At 35.4% G+C, this 27,330-nt stretch overlaps 1 protein-coding gene across 13 annotated transcripts in view; it reads left to right on the top strand.

Moving 5' to 3' along the window:
- The window catches only part of VPS13B (vacuolar protein sorting 13 homolog B), a 488,999-nt gene that overhangs the window by 125,165 nt on the left and 336,504 nt on the right, over positions 1-27,330 (top strand). The window contains exon 18 of one of the 13 annotated variants that reach the window (XM_075023687.1): positions 11,563-12,680. The exons of 11 other annotated variants lie outside the window; for them this stretch is intronic. In XM_075023687.1, the coding sequence (XP_074879788.1) occupies positions 11,563-11,591 (29 nt within the window). In that variant the 3' untranslated portion in view covers positions 11,592-12,680. Of the gene's footprint in view, positions 1-7,068; positions 8,124-11,562; positions 12,681-27,330 lie in introns of those variants that run through there. One more of the 13 variants, XM_075023685.1, reaches the window with a different exon arrangement.

Below are 27,330 nucleotides of genomic sequence, written 5' to 3' on the forward strand. Positions count from 1 at the left end.
GACATGTTTTTTCTCACCCTGCTGTTGGAAGAAGAAAAGCTTCATTGCTCTAAGGACTGTGATCCTGTTAATAAACTACATTTAGTTCTTTTTCATATGAATTGTCACCACTAGATGATTCAGAGGAAGGTGTGAGAATCCCAACTTTATAGAAGCTAGTGATATATCCTTGCATCTCTGCAGAAGCTTTGAGTTCCCTTCTTATGTTAGATCTCTTGTTTTCACCTGGCTTGCTTGACATACCACAGCTGGATACGGCAATTTTGTTATACCAACTATTTTATTCTTGTATTAGTTAGCATTTTTCATTTTCTGATATGTAATCTCAGATTTGTGATGTAGCCAAGTCATCTTAAACTAGATATTTTAGTAATTGGAATTACTGGAGAAAAGTTTCTGAAGAAAAGTAATAACAAGTAAAAATACTAATAAACCAGTCACATGCTTTACTACAAGCTGACCAAGAAGAGTTTCTGTGCTGATTTAAAGAGCTGTCCCAACTTACTATTTTAGGAAGTTGGGGAGTCCTCGAGACTTCCATTTTCATCTATCTTCTGGATTGTTTTTCTTTTTACTGTCTTCTCAAAGAAAATCTTTCCTGAAAAATCCCTTCTCTGGTATCTTTGTATCAGCCTGTTTAGTGTGAGCTCAGTGGATCGTACTCAGAAACTATTTGATGTCTTCTGGTTTCAGTTCAGATAGCAACAAACCATCCTCCAAATGTGGTTGTACCCCACTGTTTGATAGCTGGGTCCATTCAGCTTTCTGACTTTGTATTTTCTGATATTTTGGCTGTCAAAGGACTATGTTAAATTCTGTTGCTCTCCTTTAACATGTATACCAACTTACCATCTCAGAAATCCAGACCCCAATTAAATTTTGGGATGCAGAATTATACTCTTTTTTGAGTACCTTCACATTTGTTACCAGTGTGAAGAATTAGTCAGCTGTCCATCTGCAGTGAGTGTCAGCAAAAGGAGGAGTTAAATAAAAGCCTGGTTTAGTTGTTTTCTTGGTAAAAGAGAAGGTTTCATACTTTTATACTTCCAAAGGATGACTACAGTTAAGAATAAATAGGTGTTTTTCAGCAACACTTTGGACATCGCATGAGTCTGTTGTAATTTGCTGTCAGAGAGGAGTCCATTTTTACTCAGGAGAGTGGAGATGAGTGGCAGCTCTGCCTGCCAGAAGGGAACAAAGTCTCTTCTTCCCTTCCACCCAAAACATACCAAAGCAAAAGGGTTTTTTTGTTATGGTCTGTTACAAACCAAGGAATTGGTAACAGGGAGGATAATTTTTTTTTTTTCTTTAAACCAGTTGTACTGTCTTTCATGCTTCCCAGGATTTAAATGCAATTTTTGTATGATTGCTTGACAGTGAATATATGCTGTTCTAAGTAGTTATGACCGTGTGCTTGGTATGCTCTTGGCAGTAAATGTCTGACTGGCAAGTTTAGAATTGTAGGGTATACACTCTAAACCACCTGTTAGATATCTATTATAATTAATCTTTTTGCAGATTCTTTTAGAGTCCCACTTAGCTTCCAAAGAATGTAGTTTCTGCATGTATTCAACAGCTTTTCAAATGCTGTGAAATTGTGTTATAACGAAGATAACGTACAGTTCAGAAGGGTGAACTGCACTATTCTGGGCATGGTCTTAGGAAATTCCATCTAAAAATGTGCTGTTTGTGCCAACAAACCAGCTCACTTCAGAGACATTAGGAGCCCATAGATATTTATGTCTACTGTGTTTAGACTGACTGTAAACTTTAAAGCAAAGCTTTGAGGCACTGACATAACGGCATTTGCAGCTCTGTTGAAAGCTCATATGATTGCCTCTTGCTATAGCTCTCATAGCTCCTGGTTTCATCAGTTAACTCTGTATTCCATCCACTGGGCTTAGATGAGGTGGTTGTGATCACCAAAGTGCTAAGCACTTGATCTTCTGTCTTTCAAGAGAGCTTTTTATAAAACTTGCTTTGATGTGTACTTCATGTCCAGGCTACTTTCCCACTGGGAAAACTTTTATGCTGCTATCTATTCATATGTTGCAGTATCCCATATGTTATCAATGAAACACAGCTTGCCAGCAGATTTGTGCTTATCACCAAGATAGTACCTCTACCATATTCAGCAATAAGAACAACTACTTGTTTAATTCATAAAATTTGCCTTCTGTAAATTTGCACAAAGGCTTGAAAAACTCTCTTTGCATGTACAGAATGTTCCCTAAATACAGGAAAAAAAACTAGCTAGAAAAGAGAGTAGTACTGGACCAAACTATTGGCATGATCTCAGTCTTCCCATCTCAAGCCCTCCCAATTCACTTGCTACCTTTACTTGAATGATTTGTCCAAGTTTGAGTATAAACCTTTGGGGGAATTTCTTTCTAACAATGTCAGTAAAGAACTGTTCTAACTTAAAAACTGGAGGGGAAAATGATCAACAGAAAAGAGCTGGTGATCAGTTTTTAGGGCATTGCAGAAAGCACTGAAAAGTCCACACGTATGGTTGTGAGATAAAAGAAAGAAATACAGTTCAGATCATTCACTGAAAAACTTTTTTTTTTTTTTTTCAAATATTCATCTATCAAGCATTCAGTCAGATGCTGCATTTGCTATGGTAGCATTTGATGAGAAAATTGGGCTGCAGAAAAGGAAGCTGCAGACTTTATAACAGAATACCTTGAAGTACATGTACAAGTAAAATAGATGATTTTCTAGAGAACTAAATTTGTGTATTTCCCTCCCTGTTACATTCTGAAGCTGGTCTGAGTTATGAAGATTGTCATTTAGGTTTCTATAATATTGCCCAATCCTTTCTGGAACCCATTTAACTGTACAAATGCTTCCAGGGTGAACATGAGACTATGTTTTATTGCACAAGGTGGCTTTGTTCTTAGGCTTTCAAAATGGCATGAGTATCTGTATATTAATTAGTTCTTTGTGAGATTTTCTTTAGTTTTCCCTTGAAATTCTTGTTTGCTGTAATACAATAAGATTTCTCTGTGTGTAGAATAACAATTTCTCTATGTGCACGTATCACATTCCTTAATATCCTTTGCAGTCTGTTCTTTCAGTGTTTCACTCTCAGTTTTTTGACTATAATTGAACATATTCTGGTAACATGTTTACTTCCTAGGCATTTATAGTACTTTAAAAGTTTCTGCCATAAAGAACGGGGAAACTTGAAGCTTTAATATGCCAGCCTCAGTATATGCCTGAGTATTATCTATTTGGAATTCCAGTCCACACTTCATTTATGAAAGTATAAGCTTGGGATAGATCACATAAATACTGCAGAACTCAGTTTGAAAACTTTACAAAGAATGGCAGAAAAAAGGAATTGTTTGAGGTGTTGGGATATTGAAAAGAGCCGATGGTGCAAGAGGAGATTTGGGTTTCTGGGTTTCTTCTGCCTGGGGGAGGGGTGGCAAAGGGGAATCCAATGCTGACACCCAGCACTTGCAGAGTAGTGTGATTCACTCTTCCAGGGCAGCTCCTGAGGAGCTTTGTGTGACACCCTGCTGTTGCCCATTGTGATAGCAACCAGGGCAGGTAAAAAGGGGGGGTCCTCTTGGGCCCCACTTCCAGACTGCTGGGGGGTCCCAGCTAGGACAGAGCTGGCCTCAGCCCAGGCTGATGTTATGATCCAGTAGCATGAAATACGGAGAATAATGAAGGAGGAGAGCCCTAATATGTGAATGTTCTCTGCATCAGTGAGCAGGACTACAGCTGTTGGTAGACTGCTACTCCTCTTGAAGCTAAGAATCTTGGATTTGATTATGGTGGTAAAAGTAAGGGAAAGAGATGAATTTGAGGTGACTGGTGACTTACCTGTGGGAATGAATACTGGCTCTTCTCAAGCAGAGGTAGGTGCTCTTTGAAACTGTGATGAAATGGTGATTGTGTCAGATTTCTTCACGTGGTGGTTTAAGATGTTGTATCAAAAAGGTCAGAGTTGCAATTTGTTCATTAACCTTTCTGAAATTTGAGGAATTGTCTTTTAAGCAACTCTTATCTAAGGCTTACTTCCTTCTTTTTCTATCCTGCAGTATGACTTGCAATTACTGCCCAAAATGGTAGTGAAAAATGATGAGCAGATACAATAGGTAAAATAGGGCCATGAACTATAGGGTAAATCTTTTTAACCAACTCTGACTTTTCTTTATTGTTGTTTTGAAACTTTTTTCATTAATAATATGTTGTTTAATTAATTGTAGTCAGTAGAGGTCTTTCTAGCATCTCATAATCTAAACGGAAAAGATATGCCCTTCATTTCTGTAAAACTCACTTCAATTTTCTTCTATTCTTAGGTGTCACATTCTATTTTATTGAGGTAGTACAGAGCTTTTTTAGTTTTAGTCAATTAGAAAATGACTTCTTAGTGCAGTTGCGCTTAAAATCACAGTCAGAGCCAAAGTAGCCTTCTGGGTGCTTCCCCTTTGGACACAGCTTACCAAGTGGCACTCACACACTTGCTGGCCATAGTGTCAGGATGCTTTCATCTTTACGTAAGCCACTGAATTATAATTTAAACAAAAAGTTAAAATATTTATAATTTCTGTAGTTCACTTTTTCTTTTACCTATATTAAATACATATATACCCTTTTGGAAAAGTCTTTGTATTCAAGTGGGAAATATCTTTTCATTCTCTGCTATTTTTTTGTCTTGGCTTTCACTGATTTTAAGCATATAAACAAAAAAAGCATAATGCTGAGAAATGGCTCCATGGTTGTCCTACATCAGATTAGCGCTGTATGTTGTCTTGTCCTGCCAGAAGCCTTGAAGAACAGCTTGACTGAATGCTGTTCAAGTCATTATTTTGGCATTCGAAAAGCCACTGATCTTAAGGCTGATGTGGACTTTGGAGTGGGAGATGCTACTCGTAACAGAAATTACTTGCAAGCCTGGAAGAGTTGCTTTGTAGGACGCAAATGTACTGGTATTTGAGGCAACTGCATCATGTATTCAAAATGAAACTTTTCTGTCTAGCAAGTTGAGATGTAACATGTTCTAGCAGCCAAAACGAATTCGTTAAAAGATGCTTTTTTATGTTGGCAATAGTTAATGACTGCAACAATGTACTGAGACTGCAGGGTTTTTTTGATAGATTCATGCTGCTGTTTAAATACAGGAGGGGAGTCCTGTGGCCTCTAGTTTAAGAGGATTGAGGCTTGATGACCACAAGGCTTCCTTCTTCTCCTTTTCATTCTGTGTTACTTGATGCTTCACAAATTATTTTCTGTTTGAAATGTTACTTCTCCAGATCTCTAACTGGAGTCAGCTGATTTCTGAATTATCCTCTTGATCAGACTGTGCCTATTTAATGCAGTTGACGCTTGTTAGCTTTTGGTGCTAGCTGAAGTTGTGTATTTTGCTCTTGGTTTATATATAATTTGTATCTTGTTGTGTATATGTTTTTATATGAGGCTTTTGTCCATTCTGTTGCATATTATCCTAGTAGGTTTATCTGTAGTGAGTAGTGATTGAAAAATGAAATATTTCATCAGTATTATGAGAATCCAGGCTTACAATACCAAATCATAAGAAAAGTTTACAAAGCTTGCAGACTGTGAAGTGTTACAGAAGTTGGCTCATCTTTCTTTTGCTTTACTAATTGTTTTAAATACAAGTTATTAAATGCTGTTAGGATAAACCCCTTGAAACTGTTTGAAGTTAAATAAATGTAATATTTCCTGATGATTGCCATGTCATTCATCAGTGTAATCTTTAAAATCAAAAAATCCCCAAAGTAACAAACATACTCTGTTTTATAGTGACTCAGCTATTTCATATGCTGCTGGAAACATTCTTTACCTTCTTAGGAAGTTATTGAGAAACAACTATTGAATAATCATCTTTATATGTATCATCAGTAATTCAGAGATACATTGGAATTCTGAGCATTGGCAAGAATGAATCTGTTTTTTAATTGAAGGTAGCTGGTTTCCATTGTGAGGCATTTGTATTTAGCTAACTACCTCAGATATTTTTTCTGTTTTGCACAATTTCTCTTTGGCAAAGGAAACTTCCTGACAATAATGAAAAGAAAAAAAAAATAGAGAAATGTTTCAGCAGCAGTCTGCTTGCTCAAGGTGTTCTGTGGAGGAGATGGCTTGGGTTTGCATGATTTCAAAGATTTCTAACATGGCCGTTCATACTATTTCCTTGCTACAAAAGTTAACGGGTTTATGGACTGCCATGTAATGTGGATAGAAGCCTTTTGACTTAGTTATCCTTGCTGTTGGGTTTGAGATGAGATTATTCTGGTACTGAAACCTTTGATGTTGGGAAGGTAAAATAACAACTTCTTCACTTTCTGTCCTTGATGTGGGCAATCAACCTTATTAGCTTTGAATCTAAATGTGTCAGATGAATTCCTTAAGCCTTCTGTGAGTTGTCTGTGTTTTATCCTGCTTTTCACGGTACAACATAATGTTGTGCAGTGCTACTATTTTTATACTTTTAGTTCCACACCTGTTTCTTTGTTTAAAAAAAAAAAAAAAAGACTTCCAGAATATATAAGTACAATAGAATTGTCCTTTAGATCATTCTCATCTGTGTTAAGAACTGTTTGATATTTCGGTTGTAGGACTCTGTTTCCCAACAAAAGTCATGTGACATCAGCAGTGAGGTGCAATAAGAGCTCTCTTAGGATTACTTTAAATAGGATGGAAGACTTTGGGTATATAAGGTTGTGTGGCCTTGAATGTGATTTTTATTTGATATATGAGCTGTGACATAGCTATTGCATGACTGAGATGTGCCTGTAAGCGATGTAGTGTACAGATGGGGTTTCTCTGAAACAAAGCCAAAGACTAAATCTGAATGTGCTCATTTAAAGGGTAAAGAATACTTCATAAAACATATGGAAACATTTCTATGTTTTTTCATTAAATAGGCTTCTTACTCCTTACGCATTTTTTATTATTGTTCATGCTAATATGTCATTTACCTGAATCAAGACTGCTTATGCATCTGTTTGGTTTAGTGACATTTGTATAATGTTATGAATATTTTATTTAAAAACACACTAAATGCACTTTTCTATTTTATTATTCCAGAACTTTTCATCATGTCAAAGGTGAAATATTCCTTTTCACAGAACTGTCAGAAAAAACCTTACCATTATGCATTGGAAAATACATGATTTAGGAAGAATGTCAAATGATAGTAATAGGGCAGTTGCACAGTATGACTTGAATTACATGGTTATTAGGACCCACTGAAATAAAATCCAGGATTATGTACATTTGAACAAGAAATGGAGACCAAATTTATACAATGAGGATCTCGCTCTTCAAAAGCATGGATGCTGAAAATGTGCAGGAATCATAGAAGCCCACAATTCAAAAGGGACTTTCTGTGTCATGCTATGTCAGTAGGAGCTAGTGAGAATTTTGTATGTGTGATAACAGAAAGATAAAATATGAATCTGTAAACATACATTTTATACGTGATGTTTATAAGGCAGAAGATAATGCTTATGTCCAGTTTTTCTGCAGCTTAAAAAGAAAATTGAAAACTAGAAGAGGGCACAGAGGAGATCTATAAAGCTCATGAGAATTGGAGAGAGACCTTCAATTGCAATAAGTAAAGAATGCATCCTTGTCCTCTGCGATTTGAAAAATGACCTGATTGTGCCACCTCTGTACTTTCAAATGAATAGTAAATTGGGTAGCAAAGCATGCCCTTATCTTTTTTGCATTTTCTTTAATAAAATGCTCCAGTTAAACCCATGGAAATTGGTATATTAAAAATAAAGGACATATTTCCAATAGTAAGAATGGTTACATTGAGACCAGCCTACCATGAGAAGTGTAGAAGCTTCAGAAAATTTTATTACTTGAGTAACTGCTTCCTCCAGTATGGGCTAGGTGTCATCAGACAAGCCCTGTAGATACCAGGTTCCAAAGGGTGCCAAGCAAACGGAGTCATTTCCACATGGGAAGTAGTCACACTGTAAAATACCCTGTTACAAGACAATATGGTTGCTCTTGGTTTACATTAAACAAACAAAACAACCTCTGGATAAATACAGAGAAGAAAACAAAATGATGGAAAGGCTATTGAAACAAAACCACTCCTGGTTCAGGACTCATATGTTCTTAATAGTTGGGGGATCATCTAGAAAATGTCATTCAGAGTTTCCCTGTTCTGATGCTGTTCCTTAGCAATCCAGCATTAGTTCCAGGTGGGATGTTGGTCTAGGTGGACCTTTGGTTTAACTCTTATGTTCTTCAACGATATTTTGAATGTAGACTGTTTATGTGAAGGAAACATTTTTGTCTTAACTGAACTAAAAATTTGGATGTTAGTCTAAAATGACATACAGCAAATACATGTTGTATAATAATAATTTTTTATGCAAATTATCCAGTACAAGGAACTTCTCTCCTTCATTTCCTTCTTAATGGGTATTTCCTTCTTAATGCCTAATGAAATTCTAGGAAAGTTATAATGACTTTTGACAATGTAATGGCTTTTAATAGGAAACGATTATTTTCAGCAGGTGATAAGTATTTTACTTTTTTTTGTCTTGTGTAACTCACCACTGGGACAGGTGGCTGTCTTGGTTACTTGATACTGAAGATACTCCTGCTGGGTCATATTATAGGAAGAAATTATCTTTTGCTGTTTCTTGCACACAGGCTATATATATGTATTGATTTACATTATCAGCACTGTTTTAGATGTTTGGACTTGTTCTGAGATAATGAAGGACACATTCAAATGATGTTTATACAGTTTTACTCAAAAGTCTATTACTGAGCCTATTAGTTCTGTCTTTTTATTCTTTCTTACTGATTGTGTAGAGGGACTTCCTATATAGTTTCTTCATATTTGCTGTCTTGTTTTACTTTCCTTCACTCTATAGGGGCTTGTATTAAGTTGCCTTAAATTTCCATCTTCTCTTCCTCTTCATTTAATGTTTGACAGTCCATTCTTTTCTCTTTTGTTGCTGCCATTGAGAATCCAAAGCATCTGAGCTTCTTCTGAGCCTATGTGATCTGTAATTACTTTCAGGGACCCTGTGGAAGAAATACACATTATTAATTTTTGTCATTTTATGAAAAAAAATCAAATCCATAATTTCTGAACACTAATTGGTAATATTTTTGTGGTTAATTTATTTGCAGGGATGTGAGGTGGAAACTGCAAATCCTAAGTTTGTCAGTCCTGCCCACACATCTGTCTCCTCATTTCCCTGATTCCAGATCCTTACTTAAGCTTTAAGTGCTTTAAATTCGAAACATCCTTTAGTAATATGTGTAGAGTATTTTATATTATTGATCTAATTTTTTTTTCTACTATGATGGCAAATCCATAGTGGGTTTTAACACTTAAATATATGAAATTAATGTAGTGGTGGCATTCATAGCTGCTTTTCAGAATCGCTAATCTAGCACAACAGGGCCCTGATGCCTGAGGCCTCTAGGCAGTAGCTCAAAACAAATAATATTTACCTTTGTGTGGAAGGATATTAAGTACATTACCCAGAAACAAAGCAGTGGTTTGTGTTCTTTCTTTGTAATTATCATATCTCATTTATAATGTATTCAGAGTTTTGCTTTGTTCCCCCTCAGCCCCATGATTACAGTGTGTTTGAGCCAGATTTTTTTTTTTTAAACTATTTTTTCAGTCTAATTCTACACCTAATGGAAGGCTTTAAGGGTTCAAGGAATAAATACATAAAACTTGGATCTAGCTCTTACAAAGACACAGATAATCTTTTTTGAAACTTTTGCTACCTGTTTATTCTTGTATACACTATTGAAGCGTTTTGGTGCCAGATTTTGATTGCAGGCATTTTCATAAGGATAAGAGGGTTTTAAAACTCGTCTGTACTGTCTTACAAAGGATGTGATTTCCTGTTATTTTTAGCTGATGTAGGATCATACTACTGTGTAAAGGGATGGTCCTACCTTCCACACCTGACAGCAGCTTTCCCACACCTTCTAATGATCAGGCAGATATGTGAGCAGTTAGTTCAGCTTGTAGATCCAGCTGGAAATTGCTCCTTCTGAGGGTTATTTTTCAGTCAATTTAGACATTTACCTGGCTTATAATGTGCCCACGTAAGCATTAGAGGCAACTCAAGACAGAGGGAATGATAGCATTGCCCCAGGGGAGAGCACCTCAGAGCTGAATGAATTTATAAGCTGGTCTTGATATCACGCTTTGCAGCCATCTCAAGCTCTTATTTTAATGCATCAGCTTCTTTTCTTTTACTTTTGAAAGATGCACAATCTTGCAGGTTAAGATTGTTTACATTCTTTGTGTGTTTAAAATAATTATTAATACCCCCTTCTTATTGTTTACACTGGACTTGTAAATTACGTAGGATTATTTGTGCCTCTTCTATTAATGATGAAATCCATACTGCCTCAATCAAAAGGATGTCAGAGCTGATGAAATTCTACATTCTGCTACGCTGGAAAATACTTGTAGCATTGTGCCAAAAATACTTTGTGCATTACTCTTGAGAGGTAAAATAGCTGAAATTTCTTTTAGTAACATCCCTCCATTGAAATTTTACTAAGCAGGTATCTGTAGTCAGCATGTAGGTAGGATTTAGTCCTTCAATTTTGAAGTGGTGAGTAACTTTCTGTGAAGCAAAGTTTTAATTTTTTTTTTATATACTGCTACATTTCAGAAGTTGTCACTACTTAGCCAGTCTCATAGGGTAGCATTTCTCCAGATACACTGCCATAAAAAAGTCAACTGTTTTTTTGTGGCCTTAAAGGGGGGGGGGGGGGGGAGGTTGGTCAACATGTAAAGGTTGTTCATCTTACCTAGTTTGGAGATGTAAGAGGAGAAATTTAAAGTAGGAGTCAAGAGAATAAAAATTTTCGATTATGGGAAGGTGCATATGAGGATGGTGTTTGCGAAGGGATCCTGCGATTATGAAGAGTTGTGAAGCAAGCCTCTGTACAGCTGCATGGGTATGCTGTGCAAAGAAAACTACTATTTTTATCCATGCTAAGCATTAATATTATCCACAGTCTAAAACCAGTAACAATGTTTTTTTAAGAGCTACCACACCTGGCCTGTAGATAATTCTTCATTAACAAGAAAAGTCCTTCTCGTGTGGTATTACTGGAACAAATATGAATTTATTGTTTGCGATTTGGGTCTTTTGGGGATGGTGGTGTGATTAGTTTGGTTTGCTCTGTGTTCTATGCAAATAGGTAAGATGCAATCTCCTTGAAGTCTCTCAGTCACTTGTATTTCCTTCTAATTAAATGATTGATTTCAGTGTTTTGCTTTATTTGATATCTGTACAAAAATTCTCTGTATGCCAGGTTGTATGGCTGCATTTTGTGCAGTTTCTTACTAAAATAAGTAAATACATTACCTCATCTCTTAATCAGCCAACTACGCCACTGATGACCCAATATTTATGGTGTAATGCTGCCACTGTTGAAGCTCAGCCAGACTCCAGGGACTTGTCTGTAATATGCTGCTGTAGGCAATTCTTAGGGTGTAGAGCCAAATGCCTTTTTCCCTTACTTTCATTTCCACTTTCATTTCCTCTGGGATTTTTATTTCCTAAGGAAGGTTGGCCTTTCCTTCGGTTGCTTGAATATGTAAATGGTCTACCTGTTTTGTGATCATTGGGTGCAACTGGAGCAAGGGTGAGTGTTTTCCTTTGTTTTTGTCTTTTGTTTCTTTGTTTCCCTTAAGTATGCTGTGTGTTTGTATAGGTGTGGTATTTTGTATACTAGCAACATAACTGATCAGCAACACAGATGAGATTTCTTTACATGGCATTCTTATAAGATACTTATCATTACTTTTTGTTTGTTTGTTTTCAAATTACTCAGTTTATATAATTGAAGCAGAAATATTTTAGACTTCTGCAAATCTTTAGGGAATGTGACTGAGAATTGTCAGCTTATGTGTGGCTGAGAAGCAGCTTAATGAATTGTAAAACTGCTGTGTTCCCTTTTTTAAAAAAATATAACAAAGGCATTATCTGTAAGGAAGTTGTTGGAGTAATTCTAAATGAGTAGGTTTCTAAAGCTGCTGGCAGCCTCAATTTTTAACATTGTCTTCTGGAAAAACAAAATTTGATCATCAGCAAGATTATTCTTAATCTTTCCTATCAAAACATCTGGATATTTTTGGCTTTACCCTACAGTGATGACATACTTAGCAGAGGAAATAAAAAAATACGCATTCCTTATAAAAGAAATGAGATCTCTGTCTTGTTTTCTTTTATTTTACACATCACATTTATGTGTGTCCATATCAGTCTGGGCATATTTTCTTCTTTAAAAGGCATTTGAATCTTGAGTATTAGGGTAGTATGTCTATTTTAGCTTTGCCACCAGTGTTAGAAATCTTTACCTTTTTTTTTTTTTTTTTTAATTTGGGTCACTGTTATGGAGTAAATTGACTTTCACATATCATGTTAATATAATCTTTCCTTGATTTCCTGTTGTAAATAGTTTACGCCTTTTGTATGGTCTGTCTTTTGTGTATTGTCTCCTGTTGCAGTGAAATACTTTGGGTTGGCAAGATAACAACCTAGATCTTTCCACCTGTGAATGTATTGGCAGATGTATAGTTTCCCATGATAGGATGAAGCCTATTGAAATTTGGCGTGTTTAACATCAGTTGCCATTTCATATAGCTGGCCTACACATTGCTTCTGTGCACTCTGTGAAAAGGTTATTAGTTAACTATTTCCTCTGAGAATTAATTTGAAACATGTCTGATTATTCATTATGCATTCTGGTCGGTGTGTTGAAAAAAATTCTTTCCTGTATTTATTGACATTGTCTGAAGTCTTGGGAACTGCACTGTCATGTGTTGTGTAACCGCTACAAGAAGTAGCTAATGCATTGTGATGTGAATGGAGAAGCCTGATGTTAGAATATTTTATTTATCCTACGATATAATTGAACTTAGAGGAATTCTCCCTTGCTCCCCCACTTGTATATAAATTCTTCAAAGCACTGATGTAATTTGAAAGGCTTCATTATCATGGTTTATTATTCATTTGCTGAGTATGGGCTTCTTAGCACTGCAAAATTGGTTTCCATTCCCATACGTGAAACTTCTGAATTTGTTGCAGCAGCATAATGAAAAGTCCTGAAAGAAGATGGAAGTTAAAGCTAATTTAACATATTTTTTGGTGTGATCTTCAGGGAGAATGTCGCTTAGCTCTACTTGCCTATTATTAATTCTTTGGTCACTTCTCACAAGTCGTCCTGTTTATCCAGAAGAGATAATCAAGTTCTTCACAGTGAAGGGTTTAATAGTTGAACTCAGTTTGCTATGGTGAGAAGAACCACGGGCTTGCTTCTGGAAATAATAATTACAAATGAGCAACAATACTGCTGTTACAGACGCAGTAATTTTAGTTTTGTTCCATAAGCAATTGCCCTTAGAGCTAAATTAACATGAGAATTAACTTGAGTATGAATAACCCAGATACAGACTGTAGGGAAGAATTTGATTCTCTTCTAAAGTCAGCATAAAGAGAAGCAATATTCACAGCAATTCCTAATTAGCATTCTTGCATGGACCCCTTAGCTCTAACTTCTGCAATGCTAGCATATGTGGATTCAAGATATGTATATACATTAAGGGTAGGCTTAAATTTTTGTTTGTGGGGAAAGAATCTGCTAAGAAGAAATGTTTTGTGGTGTGTGTGTGTTTCTTTCTGGGAAGTGAATGGAGACTATTGAGATCAAAGTCTGTCAGCAGGAGTAGTTAACGTGAGGTATGTGAAATGCATGCTAAAGAAGGTTCCATGTTGTGTGGTGTTTTGTTTTGTTTTGTTTTTTAGGTTCTGTATGTGTTTATTTTCAGAGAAAGACTTATGGATTACATTGTTAGAATACAGTGTTCTAAGCACAAATGCCATCTTTCCACAACTGTAGTGTATGCTTGTGCCTATAGGACAGAATTAAGGCAAATGAAATAATAAACATCCTTATAGTTATTTATTATGTTCCAATTTTTCTGAGTTATAAAAGGAGGAGATCTTTTCTGAGTGTGACATGCTAAATGTTGAATTAATTTTCAAAGCAATGTCTGCTTTTCATTTTTAAGATGGTACTGTATTTAATGCATTCTAGACATGTGAAAATGATTATGGAAATGAGGGTATGTGATCTGAGCTTCACTGCCACTTTGGTGTGCAGTCTAACTTGCATTAAAGACCATGTTATTCAACACTTCTGCTAATAAAGACAGTTTTCTATTAAGCACAATAATTATCTCATTTTATTTCTCTTTAGGAGACTTCTGTTTTTATAGATACAGAAATTATAGTCTCAATATTGGAAGTTGCATTGAGGGCTCCACTTTTGACTTTTTAATGTTTTTATCTGGAAAAAGCAATTTGTGTCAAAATATGTTCTGTTTATTGGAAGGTCCAATATCTACCTCCCCCCCCCAAAGGAGAGTTCTAATTTTTATATTGGTGTTTTTCCAATATTTAGTAAAGTGTTTCTGAGTAGCAAACTGAAGACAGTAGCTCTTCTGATTTGGGGTAGGAGAAGGGCTGTTGCCATTTGCCTTTTCTCTAAGATATTGTTTTTGATGGTATTTCATGGCTAATCTCTCACATATCTTCTCACTATTCTGATGTCTATAACTAGCAAAATTGCAGCTTGATAGTCCCTGGGGAAGAATAGTAGTAGCTTCTTAAAGTGACAGTGTGTAAAAATGACCTGAACTATTGACTGTCCCTCAGTTTACTGCTAACTAATTATTGTAATTGGAAAAGTTTATTAGTTAACACTGCTTAGTCATAAATTAACTTGTTAAAATACAGTGTGTGAAGAACTTCATTGGGAAAGCTTGAAGGACTTAAGAGAACTGAGTTCTTTGCTTGAGACAACAGCTGGTTGGACTGCTAGAAAGAAATTAATTTTCACCTTTGAACTCTCTGTCTCAAATTCTGAGAAAAAATACTGTTTTCATAGATTTATTGATATAAGTAGGAGAATATACAATATATTGTTGTATAATGAAGACACGTAGTCCTCTTTAAGTACTTAATTTAGCTGGGCTTTAACCATAGATTTATAATTAGTGTGTAAATACTTAAAAATGACAGAGAAGTAAATGGGTTTTGAAAATTAATTATCTGTTTGGGTCCTTCAAGGCTTCAGAAGAGTAGAGGACAAATAGTGTTTTACTTTGGTAAATAAGCCACTTCACTGCTTTGTTGAAGAAATTGTACATGAAGACTGGAGTTATATCTTTAAAAATCTACTGCACCAAAATATCTGCCAGGAGGATTTTTTCTGTCAAACTGTGTAAAGAAAGTATTACATTAAATCCACATTTCATGGGCATATTATGGAAGGAAACTACTTATCAATGAACATCTTATACAAGTAGGTAGTATGCAAATAATTCATCCTGTTTTCCTCACAGTAATCTTTTCCCAGGATCTTTCAATAAGGAACATAAAGTTAAAATTTCATTTTTACGTGGAAACAAAAAAGATCATGCAGTTTATTTATTGAGTTATTTTGCCTCAAATAGTATTATAAAATACAAAACAGTGGTAGTCGCTTACTGATTTAATTACCGTAGATGTCGGAGATAAAATTTACTACAGAAAAAAGTAAAATCTCAAAGATGAAGCAGTTGTGTAGTTTCCAAACAAGTAATACAGGACATATTGAAAAAACATAAGAAATGGTTTAATTTCATTAACCGTGGTCTAATATGTTGTGCATCCCACTCTTGGTAAACCACAGCGGCATTTACTGGCTATTGCTTCAAAGCACTACTGTTTTTCATCCCTTTTCATTGGCCAAATGTGTCATAAGAGCATTAACTAAAGTCTGGAAAACAGTTCTCATGGATTTTGCTTTAATGATAAATCTAACATATAGTGCACTTGCTGATATAATCAAGTGAATGGAATTTCCAAAATCTTGACTTAATGTCTTTTAAGTATGAAGCAATAATGTTTTTATGAAGTAGCTTTTAAATGGCATTTGTTGAAGTGGAGAGCAGCTGGATTAGAAGGGTCTGTTTCTAACTGCAATCAGCAATGTTCATAGTATCATATTACAGTCACCCTATAAAATAGCTTGTATTTTAAGAAAAATGGGGAAAAAGTGGAGGTAGGAATGGAGAGAGAAGTAAGCATGGTCTGTGTGATGCCCAAAGGGGTCTGGAATTGGTTACAGTTTGAAAATGTTGCTTCAGCTGTTTAGGCAACAGTGTAGTTCTCAATATAGGAAGTTCTTTATCAATTTAGGTTTTGCCCAGTTTTTAAAATGTTGTGGAGATACAGTCAATATGCATTTCTTAAGCATTTTAAGATGATGGGTGGCTATTTAATTGTAATGTTTACCAGGGAAAGATATAAATAGAATAAAGATCAAAATTACAGAATGTTTTGCAGTTCTTCCCTGTTTCTCTGTACTATAAAATCTTTTTTACTACTTTTGAATTTGTATCCATTTGTATAAATGGAATATATATCTGCATATCCCACCATGGTTTTGTCCCTTTTTCAGTTGATAGGCTTTTTGAACAGGGACAATATTTTCTTTTTTTTACAGAACATTAAATATGTTAGTGAAGGTGTGTTCTAAAATTTAAAAGTCACTGATGAGACTCAAACTTTAATTTAGGAAACTATTGCATCCTTCCAGTAGTTTTTTATGGGTTCTCTTCTTTAATATGTTGTATCCATGGATTAACTTAGCTGCAAGCCATTTTGTTTGTTTCAGCAATAACTTGTAGTTTTCCTGTGGTAGGCAAGATGGATATACTTCACTAAATTATTGAGGTCTGCTGGCTTAACATTGTGCAGGGATGTCTTAAGTGTTAGGCCTCAATGAATGAATAAAAATTTTGGAGACGTGAAATGCTCTTATTCAGCATTGCTCTTGTTCATCAACATTCTTGAGTAGTTCCCAAGTGGGGGTCTTATATGCTTTAACTTTTATTAATTTGATAAACAAAAAGGCATGCTATCTGCAGCAGAAAATGTAGAAGTTCAGCAATGTCTCTTTTCTCCTGGATTTTTTTATTTGCTTTATTCCAGAAGGGTTTGATACAGTGTTAGGCAGGATCTGATTAAGACATACATAATATGACTGTGCCTAAAATCCCAGCCAGCTAAGGCAGACAAATTTTGAATTCGAGTTTTAAAATTAAAAGAAAGCAAAAGTGTACATGACTTGATTGTGAAGAAATTCTGAACACTGTTTAACTTGTGTAGGCAAAAAAATGCCTGCGTTCTAGCTGTATAGGTATATCTTTTATCATTAGAATAAGATCTGTGTTTCCCCATCAGTTAGCTCAAATAAGTTCATTTTTCTTCCCAGAGAGGACCTTTTGTTGAAAGTACTTCACTTGCCTGAGCTCTCTACACAGAGAAGAAGGTCTACAGCTTGATTTAATTGTACTGGAATGCAGTTCCTCAGGGTATAGGAATGGGCTAAGGGAAACTTGCATCATGACGTGCCTAGATGTTTTTTTTGTTTGTTTGTTTGTTTTTAATTAAATAGGAAAGGGTTGTCTCAGAGAGCTCAGGCCAGATTCAGATCCATACTTACAACAAGGCCAAGCCAAGTTCCATATTTAGTCTGGTCAGGGAAGTAGGTCCTGATGTTCTGCTGGCTTCTGTAGGACTTTCCCTTTTGTGGAGCCCTACTACTATGAGAGTGTTCAGGGCTCTCCTTCCTTGTCTTCTGTTTCTTACTAGGACATTCCACCTGCCACCCCCAGTAATGGACACTTGGAACACCATGCATTTGTAGTACCAAAATATGATCATACTCTTAGTGGCATGTGTGCTTGGGTCCATCATTTTCATAGGTGATGTTGAAACTTTACTTCTGGAAAGGCTGAATCTGAGTGACTTGGCAGCAGTGGAGCTGATGTATAACACAGCAATTATTGTGGTGTTCAGTTAATCCAGAGGATTGTCCAGTAACAGCAAGCTTAAGATTGTTTCTGTGCACAAGTAGAAAACTTTTTAGATCTACATATATAACAGCAACACTGTAATAGTTCTGTGTTAATTGTGTAGTGATAAATTTTGTATGATATTAATAAAATTATTACAAAACATGAATCCTCCCATATTTAATAAATAAATGCCTCTGTAAGACTTTGTATTTCTCTAGAGAAATTAATGCCCAGAAGTTGAATGTTTTTCTTGAGGTCGGGTAGGAAATACCTGCCAAAACCAGGATTTGAACACAAGTTTCTGATGGATAAATTCATGTATAATCCATTGTATCACTGTAATGCCCAGGGAAACCAATGCCCCTCACCCTTCTCCTTGCTCCCTCTTTCCCCCTCTCTAATTTCTATTCTCTTATAGTTCACTGCATTGTTTTGATTAACACTTATGACCGCTAATGCCTCTTTTAAAATTTTCTTGTAATATTCGCAGAAACACTTTCTTGAATTTTTCCTGAAAATTCAGACTTTTGCCAAGAGGGCTAGTAGTTTGGAAAGGCACAGTTTTACAGTTTTATGGAGATCACATTATTTTGCTTTATAATACTGTGATCATCTTAATTGTTTTTCAAGAAAGATGTTTTAGTTTTTTTCTGAAGTAGGGCCTACTGATTTCTTGGGAGCTCTTATATGACGGTAGATCATTTTAATAAAACAATTATTTTTTTCTTTTAAATATGATTGTTTATTGGTGGTATAATATGCCATTAAATCTTGACAACTTTGCCCTCAAACCATCAGTCTGTTCTGCCCTATTCTATTTATTCTTATATCTTCGATATGGACTGTGTCTTCAGTTTACCAGAAAAGAGTAATTCCATGGTTAAAGCTTTATGTTTCCTTTTGTAGGCTGTAGATCCAAGATGGGTGCAAAATATGTATCCCTGAAATTATAGATTTTTTGTTTTGATTCAGAAAGATAGAGTTGTTTGCATAAAAGGAATAATTAACTTTGCAATCTCCATTTTCCCTATATTCTAAATATCCTTTTCTTTTTGTTTTGAAGTGTTTCTTTGATTTTGTTATGACATGTTTTAGTGGCTGTCATACTGAGCATGGCTGAGTGTTGTTCGTCTCTGTCTCTGGTGCCACTTGTGCCTTTTCTGCATTTACTACAACCTGTTGGGCTTAAAAGAACAGCTACATTTATACCACATGAGGAAATCACTATGTGATTGTTAGTTACCTATCAGTAATTCTATATGATTAGATCTTACGTTACCATAATGTTAACATAACCTTTATGTACATTACTGAGCCACCAATAGTTATATGCCTGGTGGATGACAGATACATGGTCTTGAAATGTCATTAGGTCATGCTTAAGAAAGTGACTTTTAGGAAGCCCCTTTGCATCTTTCTTGAAATCATGAAATTAACTTAATGAAGAAGAGGCAGTTGGGAATAGATTCCTGCTCACAGTGTTCCCAGGTTGCTGCCAAGTACTGCTGTATGCAAGGAAAAAAGTGGTAACGCTCTCAGTGCTCGTCAATGTCCGCCCTACTGATGTGTTAAATTGACTTCTTCCCCCCAGCACATGAAATCTGAAAGAGCTGTTATGAGTGTGTAAATATGTCATCTTCAGAAAAGAGAGCTATGAGTAAGATCTGGTAAACTTTTGTAATTCTTAATAAACACCAAAGACAAGCAAGTACATGCGCCTGCACATTATTTGAACTCAGAGTTTAACGGATAAAATGCATCTAGGTTTTGTCCTGATCGTGTTCATATTTTTTCATCTTTTCTGAGGCAATTTTTAAATGCTAAAACACTTATCATACACTGAACATTCTGGATAAATAGGTGGCAAATTGTTTTAAAATTTTTATTCATTTTCTTATTGATTCATTTTATTCTTGCTTTTGACATATGAAGTTTCTTAAAGAAAATTTGCATAAAATTAGGCTAACTGCTTTTTCCGGTTGATTAAAATATTTTTAACGTCTGTATGACCACCATGAAACTCTGTGGATGCTAGTGTCTTCCAAAGAGTTCTGAGAGAGAGTAATTTTTATTGTTTTTTTTTTAAAAACATTAAAATCATACTTTAAACAAGCAAGGAAGTTACAGTAAAGTGTTTATTCTGCACTTCTTTTTGTCAAGTGTTTTTAGGAATTCACCTGTGATCTAAGCAGTTGGAGAAAAAAACATAGAGATAGAAAAATGCTATGTAGTTATAGTAAATGTGACAAAGTATAATATATAACTAGTAAGAAACTTTATGATATACTAACTATAATTGATTCCAGTGATTTGTCTGTTAAAGCCAATGCAAATAATTGTAACATCTGTCAAAAACCAACCACTAGCATGAAAACCTATTAACATTTTGCACTTAATAAACTATTTTATACATAAACTACCTTATTGTTTATATTAAAAACTAAAAAATATTCAGTCTGTTCCAGCCATTCTAACAAAAACTTTAATAAGTAGACATTGCATAAAAATGACACAATCCAGCAGTTATTTGGTAAGGCCAGCATAATCATAAATTTACCATCCATGCTTTTCCAAAAATACTAACCCATATTGTTCTCCCTGGACCTGTTGCAGGGATGACTAATCCAGCTGCTGAGGTCTCCCTTTATGTGTTTGATGGAACACTTGGCTTGCTAGACTACAGCTGTGTGTTTATGTGCAGTGCACACCTGCAGAGGCCTGACAAATAGCTGTAGTATGCAGAGTATACAAAATTACCCTGGCAGTGCTGCAAATAAGGAAGTTTCTGTTTTGAAGTCCATATGTGTGTGAGCTTGAGATGCCAGCTGGGGTATTTATGTTGCATTGCACAGATGTAAAACTGCCAACTGATTTTATACCAAATAAAGGCTAATCTTTTTATACATACTTGGTGTCAGAGTTATGAAGTGGTACATAAGAATGTTCTCACGACTTAGCTCTTTTAAAATAAAAGCTGACATTAAAAATGCTCAAACTCACAATATGCATAGAGGGTAAAGATAAAAACGTACTGTATTTACTTAGATATCTGCTATAGCACAGTATCTTAAGGGTTTTATTATTAGTGATGTATAGTTATTAGCTGCACATAATCAGGACTTGATTTATTGTATGCACATACACTATACTATATATTCTTTTTTCCGGGAGGTCACTTCAGTTCTGTGTTGAATCCAGTTTATTGGTTCTGAAATGTGAAAGCCCAGTTTATATAGCTACTTAACTTGAAAGCTTTGCTTTCCTATTTTCAAATGTGTTTAAGCACAGCGGTAATTTTTCATCAAATATGATATGTATTTTCAAAACTGTCAGTGTTAGTATATCTTGTTTGTGAAGATACTTTTAAAGGTAATATTTGCCTTCAAATACTCAGGAAATTAAAATGGAAGCACTAATTTCATTTGCTGTAAAACTAACAAATAGCACAGATACAAGTCTTGATTGTTTGATCATTTTAGTACCTTGACTTTTAGTATGAACTAGTTGCAAAGGCAACAAGGTGAAATGAATAGTTTGTTTGATGGTTCACTGCAAATACTTAAGTACAGCATACTTAATACTTTTTAAATGCATAAAAGGAGGGCTTGGATGGGAGAGGGTTAATGTGCAGATGTGAAAGCGGACAGTTTCTGTGCTTCTGACTACTCACTTTGGAAGTTCTTTAAGCACTTAGTTACATTTTTAGGCTTAACACACTTCAATTACATTTTTTTTCCTCATTACTGTATCAAGCTATTTTAGTGCTGTTTTTAATTTGTTGGTTATTCTGGGCTACTAAAACATTTGAAGATGTGTAGAATTCTGCTTTGACTTACTCTGTCACGATGTATACTTGAAACACATTTATGCTGAATGTGTAAGAACAAAGGAAATGGGAGCGACATTGAAGTATATCACTATAGAATGTGTCCCAAATGACTTAGGAATTTATTTTGCTAAATGTGATGTACAGCTTAGAAACGACTAGCCATCACACACAGCTCACCAGTCTGGTGGAGCTTTTATAAACCTAAAGAATTTCATACGTACACACATGTGCATGCACACGCTTACCCTGAGATAGCAGTCTTGGGCTTCCTGAGCTTAAAATTAATGTCTGCAAACATCCCCCAGAAGCTCAAACATTATCCAGATTCACAAGGTTTGGAAATACAATTTCTTGATTACTAAACTTTAGAGCAGAAGTTTCAGGTGTTAATATTAGTTAGCTGAAGACGTAATGACGTATTGCAAGTGGAAGGAAGAGTTGAGCTATACACCCGTAATACTGCAAAGGCATGTCTTCTTGGCTAACATAAAAGAGTAAGTGTGCCTGTGGGATGCTCATACTACCATCAACTGCTGAGAGCTAGTCTATATAGCGGAGAAGGCTGAGAAAGAATACAGAAAAAGCCAAATCTGAGTGAAAAATGGAAACACTTCAAAAGAAGTTACTTCTGCTAGATGAGTACAGGAAGTCTTAATTGTTGTTATATCCTCTATTTAGGAAGTATATTTAAGACCAAAAGAGCAGAATTCTATTGGTGTGTGAGGAAATATGTTGCAAAGATGCTTTACTTATTTTGTGTCAGGGCCAGCTCTGTTATAGAAGAGTATCACTTCAAACAGATTGCCGGCACTGCAGGTTGCAAACACACAATTGAAGGCTTCTAGTTCTCAGCTCATGCACAGATGTCTTTCAATAAGTTTAGCCAGTAATTTCTTCAAATTGCTCAGTTTATCAGCAGCACATGTCATCAATCCTGGAGTGGTTGCTCAAGTCAAACTACAGAATCCTTAGCTTACAGACACAGCTGCAAACAGGTGAACAGGCAGAAAGTAATTTGTGCAGCTTGGTGGCTGTCAGACAAAAGACAGACAATCTGTGTTTAAAACAGATTGCAGGCCTTGCATGAGCCAGACAAAAGGGATTTCTACAACTGCAAATAATTCCAAGGTTAACATATTTTCCTTTCTGCCATTAGGTGATTTGTTAAAATTGGAAACAATGAGCATTATAAATCTACACAGAAACTAGAGATAAGATGAAAGAGAAAAACACTGCTAAATAAGTTTACATCCTTCTGTTGAAAAGCATACAACTGGCATTCATATAGGCCTCCTTTTTATAAACTAAGCTGAGCTATAATTCCTATAAGGACATTCAGTACATATTTGAAATTTAGGTAAGGACATCTAATTGGCAAAAAAACCAGCATTGTAAAAAGTAAGTTCATAGTAATGTTCCTCTGTATTAAAAAGTTAATTTTTTTTTTTAGTTTTCAAATTCTCCTTTGGATATCATTTTAAGATACTGTGAAGATTTATCAGGATTTCATTTTAACTTTGAAGCCCTCTCTTCCTCCCATATTTTAATATTGGGTAGATTTATCAAGATTTATTGTATGAAGTATATCAGAGTTAAAATTTATAACAAACATGCTTACTGTAGTGCTAACCTAATTACAGTAAGTTAGAAAACTACTTCCCCAATCACAGATATTACTTCTTCAAATGTATGACTATAGAATATCTATTCCTTCTACTTCTCATGGGCTCTGTAAACTTGCCTTGACCTCAAAACTTCTTCTGCAGCATTCCATGAGGTACTAATCAAGCTAATGTAATATAGTCCTCCTTCCTGTTTAGTTCAGTGAGTAAGTACTTACGTGCAATAATATTGACGGGTAATTCTATGCTTAGTTTAAGTTGTTCTGGCAAATTTATTTTCCACGTTGTTTAAAACTTAGCAACTTAAAGAGAAGTGGATGGGAGAAGATGCAAAGAGTAACTGTCTACTTTAAGGTAGCAGCTGCTTTTGTGAAGGTATGATTCTGTGCGTAGACGATAAATCAGTCTGCTAAGGACACTGTTTGAAATACATTGAAATAATTGGGCTTTCTGTGCATAATATGGTAATACATATTACAATGAATTCATGAATACAGTTGTATGATTCTGGTTAATTGTGCAGAAGTATTTACAGAAATTATTTAAATAGTCCTGTCAAAGTTCAGGGGTTTTTTTAAATGAAAAACAGGAGCTTACTTAAAAGTAGTATGTTCTTTTTATAACGTGGTCATGCCTACATTACATACTTGAGTCCAATATGAATGTTGTTATAATTGAAGAACACTATTGTTAGGCTATTGCAAGTTTATACTTTTATCAAAATACAGTAGTAAATAACTCTGAAGGGAAACCTTATGCTGAGGTTGAGTTAAGGAATTCCTTAAATTTCTCAACTATAAAGAAGTATGTCACAAGCATGTGCTTTAATAAGCTATAGTGTGGAAGTACCCTTTTTCATGCTTTCTTTTGACAAAATGCTAATTCCAAGATTAAATTGTGTCCGTAATATATGCTATGTTACAGGACTTCCCTTGCATTTGGTTTTTCTTCTTTTTTGTATCTTAATAGACAGGAAGATTTTTAACCTCTCAGAAATTAATCATGCTAATGGAGATTTTGTATTCTTTAGCCAGAGAAGATTATATATAAGCTTCTTTTTTTATAATGCTGACAGCACGTGTATTGCTTGTTGGTTGTGCAGTGTATATGCTGTAGATTGTAGCCTGACATTGTTATGGTGTTAGCATGTATGGGCTTCATGTATTCACTGTGAAGGTGAGATCATCATATTTAAAGGATGGTTTTAATTTGTGTTGGTGAATCAAGTGGATACTGTATTTAGGCAGGGGAAAAAAGTGTACTCATGCAGGTTGCTGTCTGCAGTCCAAATTGCTGATCAGAGAGTCTTTATACACATCGGTAATGTGCTGTGCAATATAAGCTGAAATATATTCCACAAGGGAGGAAAACGGAATAGGTTACATACGCTGTTCCTAAGTGCAATGAATATAAAACTCCATTACTCACTTTAAGCAGGTGCTTTTTATATGAGGCTTTAAAGAAATATAAAACTGCTGGTGAAATGATTGGTTTGTACAGACACGACTTAACTTCCAGTACTTTGACCAGATAAAGAGGCTAAAAATATTTCTACAAACATTTCTTTAATGATTTCAAGGATTAAAGGTTAATATTCTCCTGGTGTAAGAAACTGCCATTCCAGACACTAAATGTACTGTTTCTCTTTAAGTTCTCAGTAGTTGCATAGAATATTTAAAAGAAAATAAAAAGATTTTTGTTAAACTTAGAGCATTGTGTTTTTAAGTTTATATTCTAAACAGTGTAAATTTAAATTGCTGGGAGGAGCACAGTGGTATCATTAAGAAATGCAGTGCCATATAGAAAACTGTGATTGAATGATACTCCAGTTAGAAACAAAACTCATTTTTAAAGAAAGTGAAATCTTGTCATCTATGTGCCTGGAAAACTCTATGTGAGGGGGTACCCTCAGATCTTTCTGTTCTTTAAAGCAGCATATACTGTCTGAAAAGGAAAATCATGGGGAGGCTGTTCAAGATAATACTGATATAGTGTATTTTAATCTTTTTCCATGTAATAACTATCATGTTTTACTTACCCACCCTGTCTGAATTACTGTCTTCCTGCTATTTCCTACTTCGTAACAGTCAGTGTTCCCAGCAGCAACCTCTGTTGTCCATCTTTTAACTACACAACTGCTGTCTGTCTTTACTTCCTAACTGAAAGATGTTAATGTTCTCTTTTGCTTTCCCCCACCATCCTCAGCAACTCAGGAAATCAAACTGTTGATGATTACACCTTAGATGTTAGTTCTTTATTTTTTTGATAATACTGTTACTGAACACACCTGCCCTTCTTTTGAATTTTTATAAACCTTTGCGGTCTAGAATCCTCAATTGTTGACCATTTTAGTGGTCCATAACTGTTCTGTCCTATATGCAATTATCTCAAATTGAGCTTGTGAGAAATTTCAGTCATTAGATACTCTGTTTGACAGCAAGCAGGTGACCAGGTGTCATGTGTGTTACAGGGAACCTCATAACCATGTGTAGGTCCAGGTGAGATCTGGCATTTCTTGTCTCTTGCATAGTAGGTATGTTACGTAGCACTTTAAGGTTTGCATCTGCTCTGGTGAATGAGGCAAAGGAATACGAGCTCATAGGTAACCAGGCTTTATTAGTTTCGTAGTTGCCAAATAGCTTGTTTAAATAGATATGTTTTAGAGAAATGAGCTCCACAGTTGAAACAGAAGGTGGTGAGATCTGAGATGACCTCTGGTTTCTCTAAGACTTTGTTCTTTCATCCCACATTTTGCTGTCCTAGAAAGCTGTAGATGTCCTTTTTCTCTAGTTACTATGCACCTTTATACTAACAGAAGGGTTGTAAAATACAGGTTTTATTCCAGAACCTAAGATATATTGCAGCTTATACTTAGCGTATTTGAAGATAAGGCATTTGAACTGGTACTGGATTGAACTTGAAGTAGACTTAATAGAAACTCAGGACAGAAAATGCAGTTAAAATTTTTTGGTGATCATATTAGCATATATCAATGAGAAAGTGGTTTAATATACTTTACGTGTTGACATTTTGCATGAGCTATTGAACTTATCCTCAGATACAGCAAAACTACTGTATTTGAAAGGGGTAGAGGCTTATATGACTCAGATGGAAGCAACTGATTGCGAGTGCATGCTTCCAACCAAAGGTTGTGTTGCTAGGGGTGGAAACTGTAAGCTCTTTCCTCTCTCCATATTTATCAGGATCTTGCTTCAAATACTTTATGGTGAAGGTTTCTCAAGTTCTTATTTATCTGTATCCTGGAAGCATTTGCATCCATGTCATTTTTAGCATTTGTCTGCTGACAATGTATAGATATGAGGATTGATAGGACATGCTTTTTAAGAGTTAGAAATTCAGATTCTGATAGTTTTTCTGCATTTTCTTGGAAGACAAAAGTTGTTTTAATGCATTAACTTGGGCTTCTACCATTTGTCTCAAATGATACAGCGGTATCTGAAATGCAGCTGTTGAATTGTGCAGAAAAGAAAATCAATCCTTTTCTTCTTTTTGAACCTCTGTTTATAACAGCAGGAACAGTGCCACTAAAGCTACTTTAATCCTGTGTCCTGACCAGTGTCACGTTGCCAAATCTAAAATAATAGCTTCAATTAGGTATGCTTATAATTGGCAATGCCTAAATAGCCTGAATGTTAACAATAATGAGGTTAATAATAAAAAGTTACCCAAAACTACGCTTCTCACAGCAAGGTTTTAGAGCTATTTGCAGTACTATATATGTTTAAAGATGGAAGGTGGTATTCCTCCACGAAATTTTGGCTGTTTAGATCAAAAGGAGCAGCAATTGGACTGTATGGATTGTATTTCTGTATCCTACACTGAGAATGTTTCAGGATGGTCCTTGTCCTTTTGATAGGTTGTGGTAGTAAATCCGTAAATGTTTGCTGACCAGCCTTAGTACAGTGGGTAAGGGGAGTTCTGAAACGTTTCCCAGCTCTGTTGTATTTTCA

The sequence above is a fragment of the Buteo buteo genome, chromosome 3 (assembly GCF_964188355.1).
Source record: "Buteo buteo chromosome 3, bButBut1.hap1.1, whole genome shotgun sequence".
Lineage (NCBI taxonomy): Eukaryota > Metazoa > Chordata > Aves > Accipitriformes > Accipitridae > Buteo > Buteo buteo.